The sequence below is a fragment of the Eriocheir sinensis genome, chromosome 50, assembly GCF_024679095.1.
Source record: "Eriocheir sinensis breed Jianghai 21 chromosome 50, ASM2467909v1, whole genome shotgun sequence".
NCBI lineage: Eukaryota > Metazoa > Arthropoda > Malacostraca > Decapoda > Varunidae > Eriocheir > Eriocheir sinensis.
In genome coordinates, this window is record NC_066558.1 from 6718077 (window position 1) to 6741779 (window position 23703).

Genomic DNA, 23703 nt, shown 5'->3' on the forward strand with positions numbered 1-23703 from the left:
TCCTCTTTTTCCTCTCTATCATCTCATTTACCACATACATATTGTCCTCTGCCTTCCTGTCAGTGCAAAAACCATTCTTCTCCTCACCCAGCACTCTCTTTCAATCCACTTACACAGCCTTTCATTCAATACAGCACAGAAAATCTTTCCCACCGTATTTGCCAGGGCTATCAGCCTATAATTCTTCAGCTCTTTCTTACTCCTATGTCCTCCCGTGTGTATCAGAGTCACTCTGCATTCGTTCCATTCCCGAGGCACTCTCTCATTCTCCCATGCACAGTTGAACAGCTCAGTCATCCTGTCTATCACCATCTCACCTCCATTCTTATACAATTCATACGGGATCTCATCCAGCCCTGCTGCCTTGCAATTCTTCTGCTTCTTCAAACATACCTCGACTTCCTCTCTGCTAATTCTCTCATTCAGCTCATCCGCATCCCTCCTCTCAAGCGTTACACATCCCTCTCTCACCTCAAAAACTTCACCCAACCCTCCAATCTCTTCCCAGAAACCTTTTATACACTCTTTCATTCTATCTGTGTCCCTGATACCCTCACCATTTACTTTCAGGCATTCCACGGTTTCACTGTCAGTCACACTCTCACCCCTCAAGAATTTATACCATTCACGCCCACCTTCTAGGCCTTTTTCTTTCAGAGCCTCAATCACACTCCTCTCACACCTGACCTTGGCCTCCCTAATCATCCGTTTAGTGACCCTCTGTTGCCTTACATACTCTGACCATGTATTCTGATATTCATTCTCTGCCTCAATGTTTTCATGTCTCTCTTTCCTCAGTCTCCTACAAACCTTATTCCGCCTCTTTCGCTCCTTCCTAGCATCCCTGATCTCCCCATTCCACCACGGCTTGTACTTTCTCTTCCTTCCATTCGTACTCACATACCCAATCCGTCGAGTTGCGGCTCTCCTTACATTTCCTACAAACTCACTATTGGCTCCATCCACGTCATGCACACTTCCATTTATCCAGTCTAATTCCCTCGGGTCTACCTGGAAATCTTCCCATCTAACATCCCTCAACCTCCATTTCTTTCTTTCCCTCTTCACTTCACCTTCATTCCTAGCATACAGGTCACATTCCACCACCAGCATATTGTGATCAGACACCACATCAATCATTCCATCCTCATCTATCCACATACGAGACACACACTCACGCATTCTCCCATTCACAACACATAATCAAAAGCAGACTCCTGATCCCTCGCACTCCACGTCACACGTCCCTCAGCCATCGTCACATTCAAGTTTTCCAGATTCATTTCATCCACAAACTCATCCAGCATTTCCCCATTCCGGTTCATTCTCTCCCCAAGCACACCCACATGTGCATTCATATCTCCCATGACCATGGAGTTTCAAGGTACAGAGAATGCAACTGCTTAGAAAAAAAAGGCAGTCAATACTCAAAGGACTTGTGTAGAGTGGTGCGAGCTGTGGGTCTGTATGTGTGTAGTTTTACCTATTTTTATAATTCTTGAGCAGTTCAGAAGCTCATGTGTCCCAAATTTGAAGGCTTTGTTTTTAAACTCCTTGGCTATTTACCTTTGTCTGGCTCTGGAGGGAAGTAACTGGGCATATATTCACTGTTGGCTGGACAGGTACGTGTGTATATGTATGTACGTATGGAATAATTAACCAGCCTGAAAGGAAGGAGGAACAGCAGGATGAGCTGCACAACGACTGCCTGGGACAGGATTTGAACCCAGGCCTGCAGATTCTTATTTAGGGACACTAACCACTCACTGCAGAGGCGCTTAACAGTATACGTACAGCTACCACCCCAGAATTACACCCAACTTACTCTGGTGGTTGACATTAGGGTATTATTTCAGTAGTACACTCATCACACTGCAAAGGACATCTTTGTGCTATACAAAGTACTTTGAGCACATACAACACACTATTGTATTGTTTTCCATGGTAAATCATTTGTTTGTGAGGATTACTTCTTAAAATAATGTCTGGGAAGAGGGATATGAAAGGACTTTTCTGTTCATCACATTTCAGCAGCAGAGCACGGGTCAGGTATAGTTAGGTTAGATTCAGGTATGTCAAGTCAGGTTAGATTTTAATGTATTAAGTAAATAGGTTTACAGTTTATAATAACTAGTTAAAATTTTGCAAGGTTAGTTTTTACAAAAGTTAAGAGTTAAAAGGTACAGAGAAAGTAAGTGCTCGAGTGAAGAGAATTCTTTCATCAACCCAAGGACTTGTGTAGTGTTGCGAGCTGTGGGCCTGGCGGGTTACAAGTGGTCGATATTATAAAAGGAGGAATTTTTCACCTAAGTCACGTGGGAGAGAGAAACAGCTGTCTCTGAACTCCTGAGTTAGCAGAACAGGCCACTTGTATGTTAACTAAACCACCGATAAATGCGTTCACAAGCTTCTGGCTAGCCTGCGGGCAGTGGGGGGAGGTGAGAAGTCGACGGTGTGAGTGAGTCTCCCTCACACACCTCCTCAACCTCATCCCACAGGTATGTTGAACCCAGCTCCTAGGGACCAAGCTTGTTAGTGTGTTATCTTGATATAATGTTAAGGTTACTTATAAGAGTTGAACTGACACACCTCCTCAACCTCACCCCACAGGTTCCCTAGCATACTGACTGAGCTGGTACCTCACTTGTTGTGTGTCATTATATAGAATACGTATGTGAGCATCCCCTTTTGTGTGGGCTTATGATCACCCCCTTGGTATCTTAACCCCACACAAACACCTTGCTCCCATGATCATCTTTGTGAACACATATCAGTGGTTGAAGGGATACATTTTATTGTATAATTATGCATCATAGAAACTTGACTAGGGTAGTTTTGTTAGCTATATATATATATATATATATATATATATATATATCTATATATATATATATATATATATCTATATATATATATGTTATAAAAAAAAAGTTCTGTGATGGGTATGCCCTACTGGTGATTGGAATGATTAGTTGTAATTAGTATTGTAAAGTAACTCAGTAAAAGCTTGCTACCAATACCAAAAGAAGAATGAGTTGTCAATAGCATTGTTAATTAACTTCAGTAAGCTCGCTACCATTACCAACAGAATGATGAATTGTAAATAATATTGTTACTTAACTTCCATAAGCTCGCTACCATTATATACCAACATAATGTGAATAAACCTCATAATAATTTAACCTTGTGTTGCATAACCCTAACAACCAGGAAGCACACTTCTAGTAAGATCATAAAAATAGAGGATCGAAGCTGAAGGCAACACACTTTGACCTAGTGGATGGTAACCTATCTCTGCCAATGTTGTAACCTGTTGCCACTGAGGATAGTAACCTATTGTTGAAAAGGAGTAAACTATCACCCTACATATGACTCACCAAATCAACTTTACTACTTTCATAGCTGTTTCCTGGTGATAACAACTACTATTTCACATAAAAGAGCATGTTAGTTTACCCAGAAATTAATATTCTGTCTCTGAAATAGCTAGGTCACTCAAATCTGCTGAACAATGTCAAAGGCATCATCATCATCATCATTTCATCGACGCTTGCTCCTAGGAGCTCCCACCAGGGGACGGCCACAACAGAAGAGTTTCCAACTTTCTCTATCCAGACACTCCCTCCTTGCCTGCTCAAAGTTTCTCAAGGATCTTTCACCCCTCTCCCTAACATACTCCTGCACCCTATCTCTCCATTTCACTGGAGGTCGTCCTCTAACATTCCCTCCCTCTATCTCACTCACATCCACCCTTCTGGTCATCTCACTCTCCTCCATTTGCTCCATGTGGCCAAACCACTTTAAAGTCTGTCGCTTCACTTCTTCCACCACTCCACACTTCTTCCCTTCACCCCAGTGACACATTCCAAAATGCTCATACACACTTTCATTACTCATTCCATCCATTCTACTCACACCACAAGCACTCCTCATATAACTCATTTCCACTGCCTGCACTCTAGACCTGACTTTCATTCCAGGCCCACGTTTCACTTGCATATGTGAGGGTTGGTACTATTATTGTATTTCTCAAATCCCTCTTTACCTCCATGCTCACACTTCTGCCATTCATGGTTCGTCCCAATGACCCTACCACCCTTCTTCCTTGCAATGCCCTTTCTCTTGTCTCTCCCTCCGTACCACCATGCTTACACATAACTGATCCAAGGTACTTAACCTGGTAGCAGCGACGGGGCAAATTTGTGGCTTTACCGTGTAGCAGTGATGGGCCAAATTTGTGCTATGATTTAAACCCCCAAAATAGATGATACATAATCTGATCACACATGCTTTGTTATATATTATGAAATGGTTTGTGTGAGGGGTGATTTTTTCTAATTTTTCTCGCTTGGGGGGACCATTAAGAAACGTGATCCCCGCTGCTACCGGGTTAAGCTCATTGACTTCCATTTCTTCACCATTCAAAATTATTTTGCATTCTTTTTCACATTCAATTCCCACTCTACATAGGCATACAAAATCTACAACCTCACTTCTACTCCGCTCACAAACCATCACTACTTTTGTTGACACTTACTTTCAATTTTCTCCTATTACAGACACTATCAAAAACACTGACCAAATTTTGTAAGTTACTTTCATTTTCTGCAATAAGCACTTTGTCATCAGCAAACAGGATTGAGTTAATCACCCACTTCCTTCCCTTAGCATACATTTTTACCCAAACTTCCCCAACTTTGCCCAAAACTTTGTCAAAGGAATAATTGTAATGCCGTGGGGGTTGCACGGGGGCTCATTTTTCTTTTTGACAGCATTTAGAATTGGGTGAAATGAACACTGAAAATTGGGCTGATTAAACTCAACTCACGCGTGACTGAGTGTTACTTGGTATGCTGCCACCACCCCAAAGATCTGTCGATCGATCAAGAGCTTGATGGGAAGAAAAGAATGGAAATAAACTTGACTTTTGAAATAAACTACACTCAATCACGTCGGGTGAGAAACTAGATATTCTTGGGTAACGCGGGAGCTAGTTATGTGGGAGGACATGAGGCTATTTTTCCTGTGTACCGTCTGGCCAATCTACCATACCTTTAAAACTGAATAAACGATAATTGAAGACAATAATATAATTAAGGGTTTACTATAATAAATTACAAAAATAACGACTTCCATTGACTAACCGTGGAAGGCCTAGGAACCGCTCACAAGGTGATGAACAAACGACTTAAACTTACACTAAATATCCTTGGAGGGCCAAAGGAACCGCTCACAAGGTGATGAAAAAAGCAATTATACATTTTGATGATTAATTGGGGAACAGGGGGGAGGGCATATATATATATATATATATATATATATATATATATATATATATATATATATATATATATATATATATATATATATATATATATATTTTTACAACAAAGAAGGCAGCTCAAGGGCACACAAAAAGAAAACAATAAAAAAAGCCGCTACTCGCTGCTCCTAAAAAGAAACAAAAGAGGTGGCGAAAACAAGATCAAATACGGGAGGAGGTGTCCTGATACCCTCCTATTGAAAGAGTTCAAGTCGTAGGCAGGAGGAAATACAGATGAAGGAAGATTGTTCCAGAGTTTACCAGCGTGAGAGATGAAAGAGTGAAGATGCTGGTTAACTCTTGCATAAGGGGTTTGGACAGTATAGGGATGAACATGAGTAGAAAGTCAGTGCAGCGGGGCGGGGAGGGGAGGCATGCAGTTCGCAAGTTCAGAAGAGCAGTCAGCGTGGAAATATCAATAGAAGATAGAAAGAGAGGCAACATTGCGGCGGAATTTAAGAGGTAAAAGACTATCAGTATGAGGAGGAGAGCTGATATATATATATATATATATATATATATATATATATATATATATATATATATATATATATATATATATATATATATATATATATATTATATATATATATATATATATATTTTTTTTTTGGTATCAAAAGAAAGCAAATTATATGTATTATTCATAAATGGGAAGAAATAGGGTTGAATACTAAATAAAATATAAAATAACATGTATAATAAGGCATTTAATATTGGTTGATTTGTATAGTGAAATGATTATATAAAAATAGTAGCTTTTTATATAGATATCTTAAAATGATTTTAATACAAGATGGTCAACATATTGAAGTGTTCATATGTGAATTTGTATGCAGATATATTAATTTTTGTGTCGTCAGGAAGGTTTTTCGTCACGGCGCGTGAAATGAGTCAGATTTGGCGAATTTTCGTTGCGACTTCTGGTCAAGCTCGAGCAAAAACTACTGAAGCTAGGAAGGTGTGCATGGTGGCAAATTAAAGCTCTATCAATACAGATTAATAATCAGAAAAAAAAAAAAAAAAATGGAAAGCACTAACTAAAAAAGTTATAAGCAAAAAACTAGGACGTGTCCAAATCGTGGCAAAAGGGCTGAAAAACAGGCTATTTTGTGACGGCTCGACGACAAACTTGGAATTGATCTATCAAAAAATCCTTCAAGCTGGTCAAACTACATTGCCAATAGGTGCTACATGCCAAATTATAGCCTTCTAGAGGCAATAGCAATTCCACACTAGACAAAAACGGCAAAGTGTCTGGAATTCGTCAAAATCGCTCTCAAAAGGGTTTACATTTCAAGCTCTAGCAACGAAACTACTGGGAGTAGGGAAATGTTTTGCATCATATTGGAAAGCACATTGGTAGGGCTAAATTATTTGTTAAATAAGTTTTTTGAAATTCTCAAAAAATTAGTGGGTTTCAAGGTTGGGAACTCAAAAATAGTATTTTACCAGTTATTTATTGCGAATTTATTTGATTTTTTACCCTTTCAAGTCGTTTTTTGAGCCCGATCGCTTATTAAAAAATATAGCCCTTTCACTTTGCCGTCGACTGATACCAAAAACATTTCTGTAGCCCCAGAAATAAGGGAGTTATGGCGATTTGCACCAAAGCAGTTGATTTTCCAAAATTCGTGGCTTAATGACAGGGCGGGGGCAAGTTTCCCGTCCATAGTGTAGGGTTCACTGTCTGTATACTATAAATAGGTCAATACACACACACACTCAAAGACACTTACACACAGAAATTCATTTAATATTTTACTATAAGGAAAATAATTTGTAAACCTTAGCAAGAAATAAATTCTGATTCATGAAGACAAACAGACAAATTTGGCGTTTGAAAACCTTCAGAGCATAACACTGTCACACACAATAACATAACTACTGTAGATAAACACTTTTGAAGTGAGTTTTCATGTGTCTGGCAATGTCGGGCTTTGTCTTAAAGAGCCTTCCACAAATATCACACTTGAACTCTCTAAGGCCATAGTGCCTGAAGATGTGTCGATTGAGTTCTGATTTGACACTGAATCTCTTCCCACACTCTTCACACTCATGACTTCTTACACCAGTGTGTGTGAGGGTGTGTGTATTAAGGTGACTCTTCAGGCTGAATTTTTTCCCACATTCCTTACACTCATAGTTCTTTACACCAGTGTGTGAAAGGGTGTGTCCATCAAGGGTACTCTTCAGGCTAAATTTTTTCCCACATTCCTTACATTCGTAGTTCTTCACACCAGTGTGTGTAAGAGTGTGTCTATCAAGGTTACTCTTCCGGCTGAACTTTTTCCCACATTCCTCACATTCATAGTTTTTTACACCAGTGTGTGTAAGGGTGTGTCTATTAAGGGCACTCTTTTGGCTTAAAATTTTCCCACATTTCTTACATTCATAGTTCTTTACACCAGTGTGTGTAAGGGTGTGCTTATCAAGGGTACCCTTTTGACTGAATTTTTTCCCACATTCCTTACATTCATAGTCCTTTACACCAGTGTGTGTAAGGGTATGTGTATTAAGGGTACCTTTTTGACTGAATTTTTTCCCACATTCCTTACATTCATAGTGTGTAAGGGTGTGATATCTGAGGCCAGACCTTGTATTGAATCCTTTTTCACACTCCAGACACACAAACTTTCTCTCTTTTTTGTTGCTGGAGTTGCCAGCAGCAAGTTGCTGCATCTGATGACTGTTGACCCTCCTGTCCCCTGCAACAGCCTGCTCCTGCTTGTCCTGGCCACCCATGCTGCTGTCCAGCCCCGCAGGTGAAGCAGCCCAACCTTTGCAGCGGCTGTGTTGTTGTCCTCGTTCTCTTTTCCTCCACACACTGGCGTGGTGGGCGGCCTGTCTGGCTGAGGAAGGCGGCCCGACTAACATGTAGGAGAAGTAGGCGTGGTCTGTGAAGCACAAGGGACATATATTCTATATTGTTTATACTTCAGTGTATGCAAATTAATCTATTGAGCATTGGAAATGGTCTTGAACATATGTTCAAAGGGTGGGGGGGTCGAGTGAAAAGGCATATACATGCATTTGTTTTGGTGACGGCGGCGGCGGCCATTGGGAGGTGAGCAGTGTTGCCAACGATCTGGTTAGCGATGGTATGCTTGGTTAGCAATTAGCCCATGCATGTGAGACCAGGTCCACCATGCGTGGTTGTTATTTTCTTTTTAGAACACGCAGCCCAACGGCTGCCGTGCTGAGGGCCGGGTATATTATTAGGTAAATGTATGTGTTTAAAAAAAAAAATAAGAACCACGTGTGGTGGACCTGGTCTCACATGCGTGGGCTAATCACTAACCAAGCGTTGGATCGTTGGCAACACTGCTCACCTCCCAATGGCCGCCGCCACCACCAAAACAAATGTATGTATATGCCTTTTCACTACCATCGCTTACCATCCAACTTTATAATTAACGAGGCCGTATTATTCTAGTGTTTGCCCATACTCACCCCTCGCAACCAAAATTGGCTAGGGGGCCATTGAGACTTCGGGGAATGCAGTGGTAAACATGAAATGTGTCGCAAATGCATAGTTTTTGAGTTATGAGGGTTGAAAATACCTACAGATGTAGGGAAATTCCTTACAATTACTTAGATGTAGGGAAATTTCATACATTCCGTGTTTTTTTTACAACGTACGGAAACCACGCAAGGTAATTATTGAAAATCACTCCGCACCTCGAAAATACGATATTACGCCTCCATATTTTCCTTAAGGGCATATTATACATACGGACGATGTGTTTACATGGCGACGCCATTGCAATATGAGCAGCGTTGCCAACAATCTGGTTAGTAATGATACGCTTTATGAGACCAGGTCCACCACGCGTGGTTATTTATTATTATTTTTTTTTTTTTGAACACGCACCTTTACCTAATACTATTTCCGATGGTACGCTAGGTTAGTGATGGTACGCTTAGTTAGCCATTAGCCCACGCATGCGAGACCAGGTCCACCACGCGTGGTTATTATTTTTTTTGAACACGCACTTTTACCTAATACTATTACCGATGGTACGCTTGGTTAGCGATGGTACGCTTAGTTAGCCATTAGCCCACACATGTGAGACCAGGTCCACCACGCGTGGTTATTTTTTTTTTAGAACATGCACCTTTAAGAGGGGGGGGGTCCAGGGGGGGGCACAGCCCCCCCTTGGTTAGCAGGGGGGTGCTCCCCCACCCAAATACCCCGAGTTCACGCAGGTCCCCCAAGATCGTTGGGGGAAGGGGATTAATTCGGCTTCTTTACTTTTAAGTCCTTTTTTTTTTTTATAATTTTTTTACTATGATATATGGAGGCGTATTAACGTATTCTGGAGGCGCGGAGTCAATATCCACAATCACCTTGTATACTGGGAATAAGAGCCCGTGAAGCAGATTCAAAATCCGGTCAGTAAGGATTCACGTGTTTGAACAGCTTGGGCAAGAGGTTCGAGAGCCTGCACTTCCTGCACAAGCCGCAGTATTGTTAAAGGTGCGGTGTTGGATGGATCCTGGCTAGCCGGTGGATTTACTTGTGTCAGTGATAAACAATGAAGATACACTGTGTTTGGTGCCACGGACTCTACTTGGAGGACAGAAACCTTGTGATGAGGTGACAACCTACTAGTGAGAGGGCATGAGTGTGGTGGAGGCGGTTTATGTGAGCACAGATGGCCGCCGGTGCCACGCCAGATGGTGAGGTGAGCATCGTTTGGTGGGTTCACTACGCTTCTCTCCCAAAACAAGCTTGGGGATCCACTGAGTGCGAGGTTTTCGTATGGGAAACACTAAATTCGTCGCAAACACTTATTTTAGTGGTGGTGGGAGGAAAAATTCCCTAAATTTAGGGAGTTTTTATCCCCCCCCCCACTAAAAAATACGCGAATGCGACGGATTTCGTGTCCCCCACCCGAAACCCCGCATTCCCACCAGGTCCCCAGGCTTGTATGTGGGGGAGGGGGGAGTATGGGCAAACACTAGAATTTTACCAACGAGGCTTGCCCCCCTGGCCCCTCCTCAAGGTAAAACGTATATGAAAATGTATTATAATAATAATTCTTTCACGTGCTAAATTACTGGTGATCCTTAAGATTAACCGTCATATTTTGCCCATGAAAACATAATTTGTGTCTTGATAATAATATGCCTACTCCTGCTACTTTTTTACCGCGGCCCCAACCTTGGCGGCGGCGGAGTGTGTTGCTGTTGTCCTCGTTCTCTCTTCCTCAACACACTGGCGTGGTGGGCGCCTGTCTTGCTGAGGAAGGCGGCCCCAACCTTGGCGGCAGCGGCTGTGTTATTGTCCTCGTTCTCTCTTCCTCAACACACCGGCGTGGTGGGCGCCTGTCTTGCTGAGGAAGGCGGCCCCAACCTTGGCGGCGGCGGAGAGTGTTGTTGTTTTGGGCCGCGGCGATCTAGTCGTTCACATGAGCTGGTGTCGTCCTGTGAAGGCTTCACAGGCGCGTCAGCTGCCCGGTCTTCCTAAGGAAGGCGCCGGTGAAGCGGATATCAGTTCTGCCGTGAGGGGTGGACGCCTGCCGCCGCCAGCAGCGTGGGCAGGTCAAGGGTGGGCACGTCCAGGGCGCGGAGTTGGTGTCGGAGCAGCACTCGCTGGGAGTGGTGGCGTGGGCAGGGCTGCAGCAGGTGGTCAATGGTGTCCTCGACGGTCCTGCACCAGGGGCAGTGAGGGTCGGGGGCCAGGCCAGGCGGTGAAGGCGAGTGCTGTGTGGCCCAGGCGGAGGCGCGTCAGGGCCACGTCTGGGGCGCGGGACGGTTTCCTCACCCACGGCTGTGGGGGGGAGATGGTGCGGTACTGCCCCATGGAGGTGGTGCGGAGGGCGTTGACGAGCGTGTCGTCCCATGGGGCGCGGCAGGTGCGGGAGATGAGGCGTGTGGCCGTGGAGAGTGGCAGGTGAGCGGCGTGATGGTCACCTCGGCGAGGGCCATCTTGGCGGCGGCGGCGGTGTGTGTGTGTTATTGTCAAGGAGATTTGGTTAGTGTCGTCCTCGTTGAAGGTTCGTTCCCTTGTGGTGGTGGCAGACTGGCAGTTCGGTGTGGTGTGGTTTGTTGGTCCTCCAGACCTCGACGAGGTGAATTTTATTGCCATGCTAACACCTTTTCTTCATCTCCACTTCATTTCCTTCTTTTGCTCTCCGTCTCTTTTTTCCTCTAATTTTCTGGCCCGTCCTCCCTCCTTTTCCCTCATCTTTTTTTCCTTCCCTCTCCTTCCTTCTTTCCTTCTCTCTCTCTTTTCCTTCCCTTCCCTCTTTTCCTTTCACTTCCTTCCTTTTCCTCCCTTCGAACTCTCCTCTTCCTCTTGCCTCTCAATCCTCTCCTTCACTTCCTTTCATTCCCTTCCTTTCCCTTTCTTCCTTTTTCCTCTCCTTTCCCCTTTTATTTTCTCCTTTTCTTCCCCTCATTTCCATATTACATCCCTCTTTTTTTTTCTCTCTCTCCCTTATTTTCTGGCCCGTTCTCCCTCCTTTTCCGTCACCTTTTTTTCCGTCTCTCGTTTCCTCCGTAAATACACACCCGAATGAAAATCAGCAACAAGTTAAAATACGTACTAAGCCATAATAAAATAAATAAGTCAGTCATTCAGGTCAACTTTACCCCCGCGGTCGCTGTTGCTGTTGGTAACGAAACAAACAAACACAAATTTCAGTGGGCCAGTGGTGAGTTCCGTACGTGGATGACTTGTGACCCGTGGTGACCTCCTGCGGCTGGTCATGGCGCGGAATGCCTACCACTCGGGCGTACGTGTCGGGAACTGGTACGAGAGACGCCTAATGGAGGAGGTCAGTCGCCCATTAATTACTCCGGTCATTAACTGCATATATATTTGCCATTATCTATCACCCATGTTTCTCGTTAGCTGTCTTTACCATTATGACGTATTTTACCCAGCTCTCTACACCCATTCATCCATATTAGCGTGTTCACTTAATTAATGGAGGGTAAATATGGAGAATCACGATATGCGTACCTCCAATACTGCTTATATGTTTCTCTCCAGCTGTTTTTACCATTGTTTCGTATTTTACACAGCTCTCTACACCCATTCATCCATTTTAGCTTGTTCACTTGATGGAGGAGGAATAATTAAGTCGCCCATTAACTACTCCATTAACTGTATATATTCGCCATTATCTATATCACCCACGTTTCTCTTCAGTTATTTTTACCATTGTTTCGTATTTTACACAGCTCTCTCCATACACCCATTTATCTATATTGGCGTGTTGATGGAGGAGGCAAGCCATTATAAACCATATACCTAGATACTACCTGTCTGTTCACCATTACTTTTTACTTCCTTTTGTTTACTGTTTTTACCATTGTTATGTATTTTAAGCAGCTCTCTTCATCCATTTAATTGCTAACCTTAATATATGCTGACACATATTTGACAAGACTTTCGTAGGAGTTGCAGAGGCTGTTTTATGACCCTGGTGGTAGTTTAACCCTTCTTCTGTACCGTGAACCTAAAAAGCACTCATTACAATCGTCACACAAAGACACGTATATCTGCATGACAATTAAGGCTTTCGTAGGAGTTTTGGGCATTTTCTTGAGTTGTTTTATGACCCTGGTGGTAGTTTAACCGTTTTTCTGTACCGTGAACCTAAAAAGCACTCATTACAATCGTCACCCAAAGACACATATATCTGCATGACAATTAAGGCTTTCGTAGGAGTTTTGGGCATTTTCTTGGGTTGTTTTATGACCCTGGTGGTAGTTTAACCCTTCTTCTGTACCATGAACCTAAAAAGCACTCATTACAATCGTCACCCAAAGACACGTACCTATATCTGGATGACAAGGCTTTCGTAGGAGTTTTGGGCATTTTCTTGGGTTGTTTTATGACCCTGGTGGTAGTTTGACCCTTTCTTCTGTACCGTGAACCTAAAAAAAACCCACTCATTATAATCGTCACCCAAAGACATATATCAAACAAGGCTTTCGTAGGAGTTTTGGGCATTTCCTTGGGTTGTTTTATGACCCTGGTGGTATAGTTTGACCCTTTCTTCTGTACCGTGAACCTAAAAAAAAAAAAAAACCCACATTTTAATTGTCACCCAAAACCACATATCTGACAAGGCTTTCGTAAGAGAGCACTGGGCATTTGCAGAGCTTGTATTATGACCCTGGTGGTAGTTTAATCATTCTCTTGTGCCATATTAACCTACAAAAGAGCACTTATATTAGTACGCATTTGATCTACTTTACGTGCTTTAGAAGTTGTTGATGTCATGGGGGAATTAAGCGTCTTAGAATATACCGCTCCGGAACCCATTACCTCCATTCCATATTCACCATTAGTAGGCTACGTCATCCTTACCAATGTTGCGCCGACTAAACGAAACTTTCCAACTTTCATCCCAACTAATGTTCGTTACCCGTACCATCTCTACCATTGCCTCGAGTGTCATCATTTAACATTTTTTTTTTTTTTACAGCTGAGGAGAAAGTTCAAGGGCGTAAAAAAAGAAAACAATAATGAAAAAAAAAACACCTTCCTGACACTACTTTGTTATTTTCTGTATTATTTTTGTTGTTGTTTATTGTTGTTATTATTCTTCTGATTTATTTTTTGGGTGTAAATCTTTCCCCTTTAGATATTTTTGTTCCTTCATTTCTTTTTTTTGCTTCCATAATGATTGAATTCAGTATTGCAAGAAAATAGGTTAGGTGGAATTTTTCTTTCTTTCTTTCTCTCTCTCTAGCTCTACTACTATTATTATGCTATTCTTTTCTTTTTATGCTGTTATTTTCTTTTCTTTCGTGTGTCCCGTTTTCTCTAGTGCATCGTGTGGCCTACTTACCTAAATCTTGCGTCATGCCTTCACGGTATTATATAATCAATGCCTGGGCCTTCTTCCTCTTCTTCTTTTTCTTCTTTGTGTTCTTTCTCTTCATCACTACTACTACTACTACTACTACTACTTCCACTACTACTACTACTACTACTACAACTACTACTACTACTACTACTACTACTACTACTACTACTACTACTACGTTAATACTATTCTACTACTACTACTGGTACTACTACTACTGCTACTACTACTATATACTACTACTACCACCATACACCACCACCACGTTAATTACCACCATACCACCACTACCACCACCACTACTGCCACCACCACCACACACCACCACCACCACCACCACCACCACCAATACCACCACCTACACAACCACAACCACAAACACCACAACTACCTCCACCAACACCACCACCACCACCACCACTACTACTACTACTACTGGTACTACTACTACTGCTACTGCTACTATATACTACTACTACTACTACTACTACTACTACTACTACTACTACTACTACTACTACGTTAATTACTACTATACTACTACTACTACTGGTACTACTACTACTGCTACTGCTACTATATACTACTACTACTACTACTACTACTACTACTACTACTACTATACTACCACCATCATACTCTCCTGTCCCTAATTCCTTTTTTTTTTCTCTACATTGTTATTTCATTATCAAAGGACAAAAGAAAACAATAAATCATCGTTTATTATATTATTCTTTATTCGTATAATGAGAGAGAGAGAGAGGAGGTAACATTCGGCTCTACAGGTACGGTAAACAGGTGTACACATTCTAATTAACATCAATAGGACAAACCGGTGTGTGGAGACAGGTGTGTTTCATCTAATTAGCATCCTAATAAGGTGTGTTTCCTACCTGTAATAATTAACTCAGCTACGTAAACAATCAACTCAAAAAACATGCAAAACTAAGAAAGGTAATTATCTTGTACACGCTTCAAACTAATCCTATCTTACGAGGGAGTGATTTCTTGGCGTAAAAAAAAAAAAAAAATCTAGTAATATATATCGTGAGAAGGGATTTTTATTTATTTTTTCTTAATGTTTTTAGTCGTAAGTCGGAGTTGTCATTGTCGTAATTCGGAGTTCTTATTGTCGTAAGTCGGGGTTGTTACTGTCGTATGTCGGAGTGACGGTCGTAAGGTAAAACTGATATATATATAAAAAAAAATGTATTGGTCGTAAAGTTAACTAAAAAATGAGGAAAAAATAATCGTGTATGATTCTTGTTATTGTTTTGGTTTGTTTAAAAGAGGTAACGCTTGTTTTTAAGAGGAAAAAGAGGAGCAGGAGGAAAAGAGTAAAGAGAAGGGGGAGGGAGAAAGATAGAAATAGGAAAAAAAAGAGGAACAGGAGAAGGGAAGAAAGATATATGAAGAGGAGGAAACGGGTAAAGAGAAGAAGGAGGAGGAGAAAAGGGGAAGGAGAAAGATAGAATTGGAAAAAAAAAGAGGAACAGAAGGGAAGAAAGATGAAGAGGAGAAAAGGGAAGGGAAAATGAGCAAAGGGTGGTCTAGGAGGAGGAGAAAAAAGGAGAAGGAGTAGGAGGAGAAAAGGGAAGGGAAAATGAGCAAAGGGTGGTCTAGGAGGAGGAGAAAAAAGGAGAAGGAGGGGGAAACGCAGAAAAACAGAGGAAAATAAAGAAGAGAAGGGAAAGTGAAAAGAAGAGAGGCAGAAAGTTACAATAGAGAAAATAAAACAAAGGAGAGAGAGAGAGAGAGAGAGAGAGAGAGAGAGAGAGAGCTATCACACTCATTAAAACAATCTAATTCCCCATAAAAAGCGAGATAATCACCCACATTTTAAGGCAGACTTAAGCAAAAAGTGGAAAAAAAGTACCAAAAATGCCAATATAACAATAAATGGATGAAAAAACGAAACAAATGACGTTGAAAGATCAAGTATGTGTTTTTAGCGTTCGTATCAAAGCGTAAAGGCGGCTATTCTTACGTTAACCTTGGCCTTTCGTTGCGTTATAGGCCGGTAAAAAATGGAATAGTTATAGTGGTTGGTAGAAAACGGGACAGTAAAATTTCAAGGGAGACTTGCCTAAACTTTTACATATCATTTATTTATTTATTTATTCATTTTGGAAACGGGTTTATTAGTTTGAAGGAGAATTTAACAAAAGCTTTATAGACTTATGTATTTATTTATATCTTTCTTTCATTCTTTCTTTCTTTATCAGTTTTGGAAACGGCTGAATTTTTTAAGATTATATAATTATCAATAACTAAGAAAATATATATACTTTTTTGACCTCCTGAACACACACACACACACACACACACACACACACACACAAGGCATTTACATTTCTCTTTCTATCTTTCTCTCTCCTTATTTATTTATATATATAGAAATTTCTTTATGTATATACAAGAGCAAGTTTAAATATATACAGAAGGAAGTTTGATTCGTGTAAATATATATTATTATTAATTTAATTAACCTTAGACGTTTTTTTTTATATTCTTTCGTCTGACTATATAAGGTTTGTTCCTCAACTCACAAACGTTTCTTAAGCTTTACTAACGTTTTCTTCCACCTCACAAACGTTGCAGTACCTCACAAATGTTCCCTCTCACAAACGTTTTCTGGCTTCACACTAACGTTTTTCAACTCCACCAACGCTGTCACCATCCAACCAAACATTTCTCTTTATTTTATTTTATTTTTCTTTCTACTTCACAGACGTTTTTTTCTACCTTACGTACTAAGCCCTTTCTTTTTCTACCTTCAAACCTTTCCTTTACCTTTCCAGACGTTCCTCAACCCCCAAACGTCTTTCCCTAACCTCGCCAACGTTCATCAACCTCACCAACGTTTCCTACCTGCCTCTAAGTACGTTTTCAGTTACCTGGGTAGTGGATGGTCGATTTGTACAGACGTTTACCGAAGTCCCTGTTGAATTTTGCCAAGAGTTGCGATTCGTTCAAAGTGTCGTAGCTTCGTGTTGCTGGTATTGAGTTCTGTGTGTTTACCTGTTGAGTCACCTGTTGATTGGCTTGTGTTACCTGTTGTGTGTTTGTCTGACCTGTGCCTCCTGCTCTTCCTTCCGGTCTTCCTCCTCCTCCTCCCCCTCCTCCTCCTCCTCCTCCTCCTCCTCCTGTTCGCCTTCTCACTCCTCCTCTTAGCCAGTTATACCCCCAGTTCCCTGCTCTCTCCGCTACTGTTTCTCCTTTCTCCTCCTCCTCCTCCTCCTCCTCCTCCTCTTCTTCCCCTTCTTCGTCTTCGTCTTCATCCTCTGAGTCCTCTTCATCATCTTCATCTGAGTCTTCTTCCGAGGAGGAGGAGGAGGAAGAGGAGGAGCTGGAGCTGTCTTCCTCGTCCTCTGAATCTTCCTCTTCTGAGTCTTCTTCCTCCTCCTCATCTTCGTCCTCCTCTTCTTCTTCGCCTTCCTCCTCCTCTTCCTCCCCTTCTTCGTCTTCCTCTCCCTCCTCTTCTTCGTCTTCTTCATCTTCATCATCGTCGCCCTCCTTCTCGCTATCTTCCTCCTCTTCGTCGGAGTCCTCTTCACTGCTAGAGGAAGAGGAAGAGGAAGAAGAACTGTCCTCCTCAGAATCCTCCTCTTCCTCGCTGTCTTCCTCTTCTTCTGATTCTTCTTCTCCTCCTTCATCATCGTCTTCCTCCTCTTCCTCTTCCTCCTCTTCCTCTTCCTTTTCTTCCTCTTCTTCCTCTCCTTCCTCGCCCTCTTCTCCCTCTTCGCCTTCCTCCTCCTCCTCCTCCTCCTCTTCTTCTTCTTCTTCTTCTTCTTCTTCCTCTTCCTCCTCCTCCTCTTCGTCCTCTTCCTCGTCTTCTTCGTCTTCATCTTCCTCCTCGCTGTCTTCCTCTTCCTCTTCTTCTGAGTCTTCCTCCTCGTCACTGTCCTCTTCGCTGCTGGAAGAGGAAGAGGAGGAAGAGGAGCTATCTTCCTCGGACTCTTCCTCTTCCTCACTGTCTTCCTCTTCTGACTCTTCCTCTCCTCCCTCATCTTCGTCTTCCTCGTCGTCCTCCTCCTCTTCTTCGTCTTCTTCCTCTTCCTCCTCCTCTTCCTCTTCCTCTTCCTCTTCCTCCTCTTCTTCACCCTCTTCACCTTCCTCTCCCTCTTCTCCTTCCTCCTCCTCTCCCTCCTCTTCTTCTCCTTCCTCTTCTTCTCCCTCCTCTTCTCCTTCTTCTTCTTCTTCTCCCTCTTCTTCCTCTCCTTCACCCTCTTCTCCCTCTCCCTCTTCTCCCTCCTCTTCTTCTCCTTCTTCACCTTCCTCTCCTTCTTCACCCTCCTCTCCTTCTCCTTCTTCTCCCTCCTCTTCCTCTCCTTCTTCCTCTTCTCCTTCTCCCTCTTCTTTCTCTCCTTCACCTTCTTCTCCCTCCTCTTCCTCTCCTTCTCCCTCACCTCCCTCCTCTTCCTCTTCTCCCTCTTCTCCTTCTCCTCCTTCCTCCCCTTCCTCTTCTTCTCCCTCCCCTTCACCTCCTTCCTCTTCCTCTTCTCCTTCTCCTCCTTCCTCCCCTTCCTCTTCTTCTCCCTCCCCTTCACCTCCTTCCTCTTCTCCTTCTCCTCCTTCCTCCCCTTCCTCTTCTTCTCCCTCTCCTTCACCTCCTTCCTCTCCCTCCCCCTCCTCTCCTTCTTCTCCCTCCCCTTCCTCCCCCTCTCCCGCCTCCTCTTCCTCTTTCTCCTCTTCCTTCCCACTTCTTATTCTGCTCGGGGACCAAGCGGGACGCCTTCTCTCCTCTTCCTCTTGAACGGCGACCTTTTCCTCTTGTTTCTCCGCTCCTCCATCTTGCTTTCTGGCAGCTGATCCTCCTCTTCCTCTTGAAACAGATGTTGCTTCCTCTTGATTGGTGGCTGCTTTCTTTCCTCCTCTTAGACTAACTGTTGCCTCTTGTTTCGGGGTAGCTTTCTCTCCTCCTCCTCCTCTTCCTCTTGAAACAGCTGTTGCTTTCTCTTGAATGGTGTCTGCTTGCTTTCCTCCTCTTAGACTAACTGGTGCCTCTTGTTTCGGGGTAGCTTTCTCTCCTCCTCTTCCTCTTGAAACTGCTGTTGCTTTCTCTTGAATGGTGTCTGCTTGCTTTCCTCCTCTTAGACTAACTGGTGCCTCTTGTTTCGGGGTAGCCTTCTCTCCTCCTCCTCTTCCTCTTCCTCTTGACTCCCTCTGGCGGGCTCTCTGGGATCGGGTCTCCTCCAGTAACTTCTTCTGGGCCTCAAAGATCTTAAAGAAAGACTCACGTGCCCTCTTCACCTCGTCCGTCTCCTCAGGTAAGTTGTTGCTAATCACCCTGAACCCGTCCGTGCCTGACACGTAATGCACCTGGACGTCCTTGCCGGCAGAGTCCGTGTAGGAGTAACGCCCCACGGTCTGTCCTTGTCCGTTGGCGGCTTGGACATGCGATGCAGCCTTGTCCCCGTAGCCAAAGGAATACCGCCCTTGCCCCGGTGCCTCGAAGAATGATACCTGGTCCTTTTGCGCGCTCTCCCCTCTGTAGCGCTGGAGTTTCTGGTCCCACACGGCGTTGAGGGACCCCTGGGTGTGCTGGGGAAGGGTCTGGAGTTTGACTAAGCTTCGGGAGGAGCCTTGTCTTGGGGGAGCATACGGAGGGTCATTTGGGGTCTGCGCTGGTCTGGCCTCGGGGTTGTGAAGCAGACACGCCCCGACTGCCACCACCACCACCACCTGGGGAGACACACAAGGGGGAGGGGTCAGTGGGGGTGATATGACAGGAAGATAATTAAGGGTATTTAGATTAGTATTATAAGACATTTCGCCGCCCAAGAACACATATTTGACAAGGCTTTCGTAGGAGCTGTGGGCATTTCCAGGAGTAGTTTTATGACCCTGGTGGTAGTTTGACCCTTCCTCTGTACCGTGAACCTAAAGAAACACTCATTAGAACCCGACTGACCCCCTCTTTGACCTTTAGAAATAGCTGATGTGAGAAGCGAAAGTGTCTTAGAAATACCTCCCTAAGTGTCTACCTTTGAAGTGTCAGAAAAAGAACATAATAACAACATAAGATCAGAACATAAGAATTAGAGATTTATATACTACATAGAAGAACATAAGAGGAAAGAACATAAGGCAGAAGATAGGTGGGTAATTAGTGAAGGAAGGTGGGTAATAACAGGAGACAGGTGGGTAATTAAAGACAGGTAGGTGGGTAATAAGTGGAGACAGGTGGGTAATTAGAGTAGATAGGTGGGTAATAAGTGGAGACAGGTGGGTAATTAGAGTAGATAGGTGGGTAATAACAGGAGACAGGTGGGTAATTAGTGTAGATAGGTGGGTAATAACAGGAGACAGGTGGGTAATTAGAGTAGATAGGTGGGTAATAACAGGAGACAGGTGGGTAACTAGAGTAGATAGGTGGGTAATAAGTGGAGACAGGTGGGTAATTAGAGTAGATAGGTGGGTAATTAGAGTGAACAGGTGGGTAATTAGAGTGAATGGGTGGGTAATTAGAGTGAACAGGTGGGTAATTAGGTGGACAGGGTAATTAGAGTAGACAGGTGGGTAATTAGAGTAGATAGGTGGGTAATTAGAGTAGATAGGTGGGTAATTAGAGTAGATAGGTGGGTAATTAGGGTAGACAGGTGGGTAACTAGAGTAGATAGGTGGGTAATAAGTGGAGACAGGTGGGTAATTAGAGTAGATAGGTGGGTAATTAGAGTAGACAGGTGGGTAATTAGAGTGGATAGGTGGGTAATTAGAGTAGACAGGTGGGTAATTAGAGTGGATAGGTGGGTAATTAGAGTAGACAGGTGGGTAATTAGAGTAGACAGGTGGGTAATTAGAGTGGATAGGTGGGTAATTAGAGTAGACAGGTGGGTAATTAGAGTAGACAGGTGGGTAATTAGAGTGGATAGGTGGGTAATTAGAGTAGATAGGTGGGTAATTAGAGTAGATAGGTGGGTAATAAGAGTAGATAGGTGGGTAATAAGAGTAGATAGGTGGGTAATTAGAGTAGACAGGTGGGTAATTAGAGTAGACAGGTGGGTAATTAGAGTAGATAGGTGGGTAATAAGAGTAGACAGGTGGGTAATTAGAGTAGACAGGTGGGTAATTAGAGTAGACAGGTGGATAATTAGAGTAGATAGGTGGGTAATAAGAGTAGACGGGTGGGTAATTAGAGTAGACAGGTGGGTAATTAGAGTAGATAGGTGGGTAATTAGAGTAGACAGGTGGGTAATTAGAGTAGACAGGTGGGTAATTAGAGTAGATGGGTGGGTAATTAGAGTAGATAGGGTGGTAATTAGAGTGAATGGGTGGGTAATTAAAGTAGACAGGTGGGTAATTAGAGTAGACAGGTGGGTAATTATGGTAGATAGGTGGGTAATAAGAGTAGACAGGTGGGTAATTAGAGTAGACAGGTGGGTAATTAGAGTAGACAGGTGGGTAATTAGAGTAGACAGGTGGGTAATTAGAGTAGATAGGTGGGTAATTAGAGTAGACAGGTGGGTAATTAGAGTAGACAGGTGGGTAATTAGAGTAGACAGGTGGGTAATTAGAGTAGATAGGTGGGTAATTAGAGTAGACAGGTGGGTAATTAGAGTAGATAGGTGGGTAATTAGAGTAGACAGGTGGGTAATTAGAGTGGATAGGTGGGTAATTAAAGTAGACAGGTGGGTAATTAGAGTGAACAGGTGGGTAATTAGAGTAGACATGTGGGTAATTAGAGTGAACAGGTGGGTAATTAGAGTAGACAGGTGGGTAATTAGTGTAGGTGGGTAATTAGAGTAGACAGGTGGGTAATTAGAGTAGACAGGTGGGTAATTAGAGTAGACAGGTGGGTAATTAGAGTAGACAGGTGGGTAATTAGAGTAGACAGGTGGGTAATTAGAGTAGATAGGTGGGTAATTAGAGTAGACAGGTGGGTAATTAGAGTAGACAGGTGGGTAATAAAAGGAGACAGGTGGGTAACTAGAGTAGATAGGTGGGTAATTAGAGTAGAAAGGCGGGTAATTAAAGACAGGTAGGTATATAAGGGCAGGTGTGTGGCTAACTAATTAACTTACTGACCTGTGATATAAAGACAACTCAAGATAAATACAATAAAAAAAACAATAAAAAAAGAACTCAAAACAATAACAAAAATCGTATAGTTTTATAAAAGAGAAACAACATTGATGAATAAACGGAATAAGTCTTGAATGAAACTGAAATGTAAATCAAACAAAGTAAATATTAACAAGTCCAGAAGTGGGGAAAAAAACACTTAGACAATAATAATAAACGAAATAAACATCAATAATTCAAACTCTCGACCGAACACAGGTAAATCTAATCAGGTGAGAGGTGGGGGCGGACAGGTAACAGTACAGGTGAGTAGATATTAAGAAGTTTAGTAATGAAAACAAACAAACAGATAATAATAAACGAAACAAACCTCAATAATTCAAACTCTCGACCGACAACAGGTAAATCTAATCAGGTGAGAGGGGGGGCGGACAGGTAACAGTACAGGTGAGTAGATATTAAGAAGTTTAGAAATGAAAACAAACAAACAGATAACAATAAACGAAATAAACCTCAATAATTCAAACTCTCGACTGAACACAGGTAAATTTAATCAGGTAAGAGGGGGGGGGGGGAGAGGGGGACGGGTAACAGTACAGGTGAGTAAATATTAAGAAGTCTAATAGTAAAAAAAAAACTTAGATAAAAATAAACGAAATAAACCTCAATAATTCAAACTCTCGACCGAACACAGGTAAATCTAATCAGGTGAGAGGTGGGGCGGATAGGTAACAGTACAGGTGAGTAATTATTAAGAAGCCTAGGAGTAAAAAAAAAAAAAACTTAGATAATGATAAACGAAATAAACCTCAATAGTTCAAACTCTCGACCGAACACAGGTAAATCTAAACAGGTGAGAGGGGGCGGACAGGTAACAGTACAGGTGTTTAAATATTAAGAAGTCTAAGAGTAAAAAAAAACTTAGATAATAATAAACGAAATAAACCTCAATAATTCAAACTCTCGACCGAACACAGGTAAATCTAATCAGGTGAGAGGTGGGGGTAGAGGGGGGGCGGACAGGTAACAGTACAGGTGAGTAAATATTAAGAAGTCTAAGAGTAAAAAAAACACTTAGATAACAATAAACGAAATAAACCTCAATAATTCAAACTCTCGACCGAACACAGGTAAATCTAATCAGGTGAGAGGTGGGGGGGTGGGCGGACAGGTAACAGTACAGGTGAGTAAATATTAAGAAGTCTAAGAGTAAAAAAAAAACTTAGATAACAATAAACGAAATAAACCTCAATAATTCAAACTCTCGACCGAACACAGGTAAATCTAATCAGGTGAGAGGTGGGGGGGGGGGGGGGCGGACAGGTAACAGCACAGGTGAGTAAATATTAAAAATTCTAAGAGTAAAATAATAAATACTGACCTTTCTTTCGCCCGCTCATTACTTTCATCTTTATGGGAACAGCGATTAGCGGTCTTTTTTTTTACACTTATTCCGTTTATTCATCAATGTTATTTCTCTTTCATAAAACTATACGATTATTTTATTGTTTTGAGTTCTTTTGT

At 42.5% G+C, this 23703-nt stretch overlaps 2 protein-coding genes across 4 annotated transcripts in view; both read right to left on the reverse strand.

The window, feature by feature from the left end:
* Nucleotides 1–5945: 5945 nt before the first annotated feature.
* On the reverse strand, nucleotides 5946–10830 carry LOC126982352 (zinc finger protein 239-like). 3 transcript variants are annotated; one of them, XM_050834367.1, is made up of 3 exons: nucleotides 10683–10830; nucleotides 10491–10588; nucleotides 5946–8220 (listed from the first exon to the last, which is right to left on the reverse strand). In XM_050834367.1, the coding sequence occupies exon 3, from the start codon at nucleotides 8198–8200 to the stop codon at nucleotides 7208–7210; it is 993 nt and encodes a 330-aa protein (XP_050690324.1). In that variant the 5' UTR covers nucleotides 8201–8220; nucleotides 10491–10588; nucleotides 10683–10830; the 3' UTR covers nucleotides 5946–7207. The 3 variants fall into 3 exon arrangements, with proteins under 3 accessions (XP_050690324.1, XP_050690325.1, XP_050690323.1); XM_050834368.1 differs by lacking the exon at nucleotides 10491–10588 and having other exon boundaries at nucleotides 10589–10691; XM_050834366.1 differs by lacking the exon at nucleotides 10683–10830 and having other exon boundaries at nucleotides 10479–10597.
* A 5712-nt stretch (nucleotides 10831–16542) lies between these two features.
* LOC126982351 (uncharacterized) overlaps nucleotides 16543–23703 on the reverse strand; it is a 15432-nt gene continuing 8271 nt past the window's right edge. Inside the window, exon 2 of the mRNA XM_050834365.1 lies at nucleotides 16543–19839. Coding sequence (XP_050690322.1) covers nucleotides 17044–19839 — 2796 coding nt within the window. The 3' untranslated portion in view covers nucleotides 16543–17043. The remainder of the gene's footprint in view (nucleotides 19840–23703) is intronic.

Coding starts and splice junctions, on each gene's coding strand:
- LOC126982352 (XM_050834367.1), bottom strand. CDS start 8,200: ATGTTAGTCGGGCCGCCTTCCTCAGCCAGACAGGCCGCCCACCACGCC.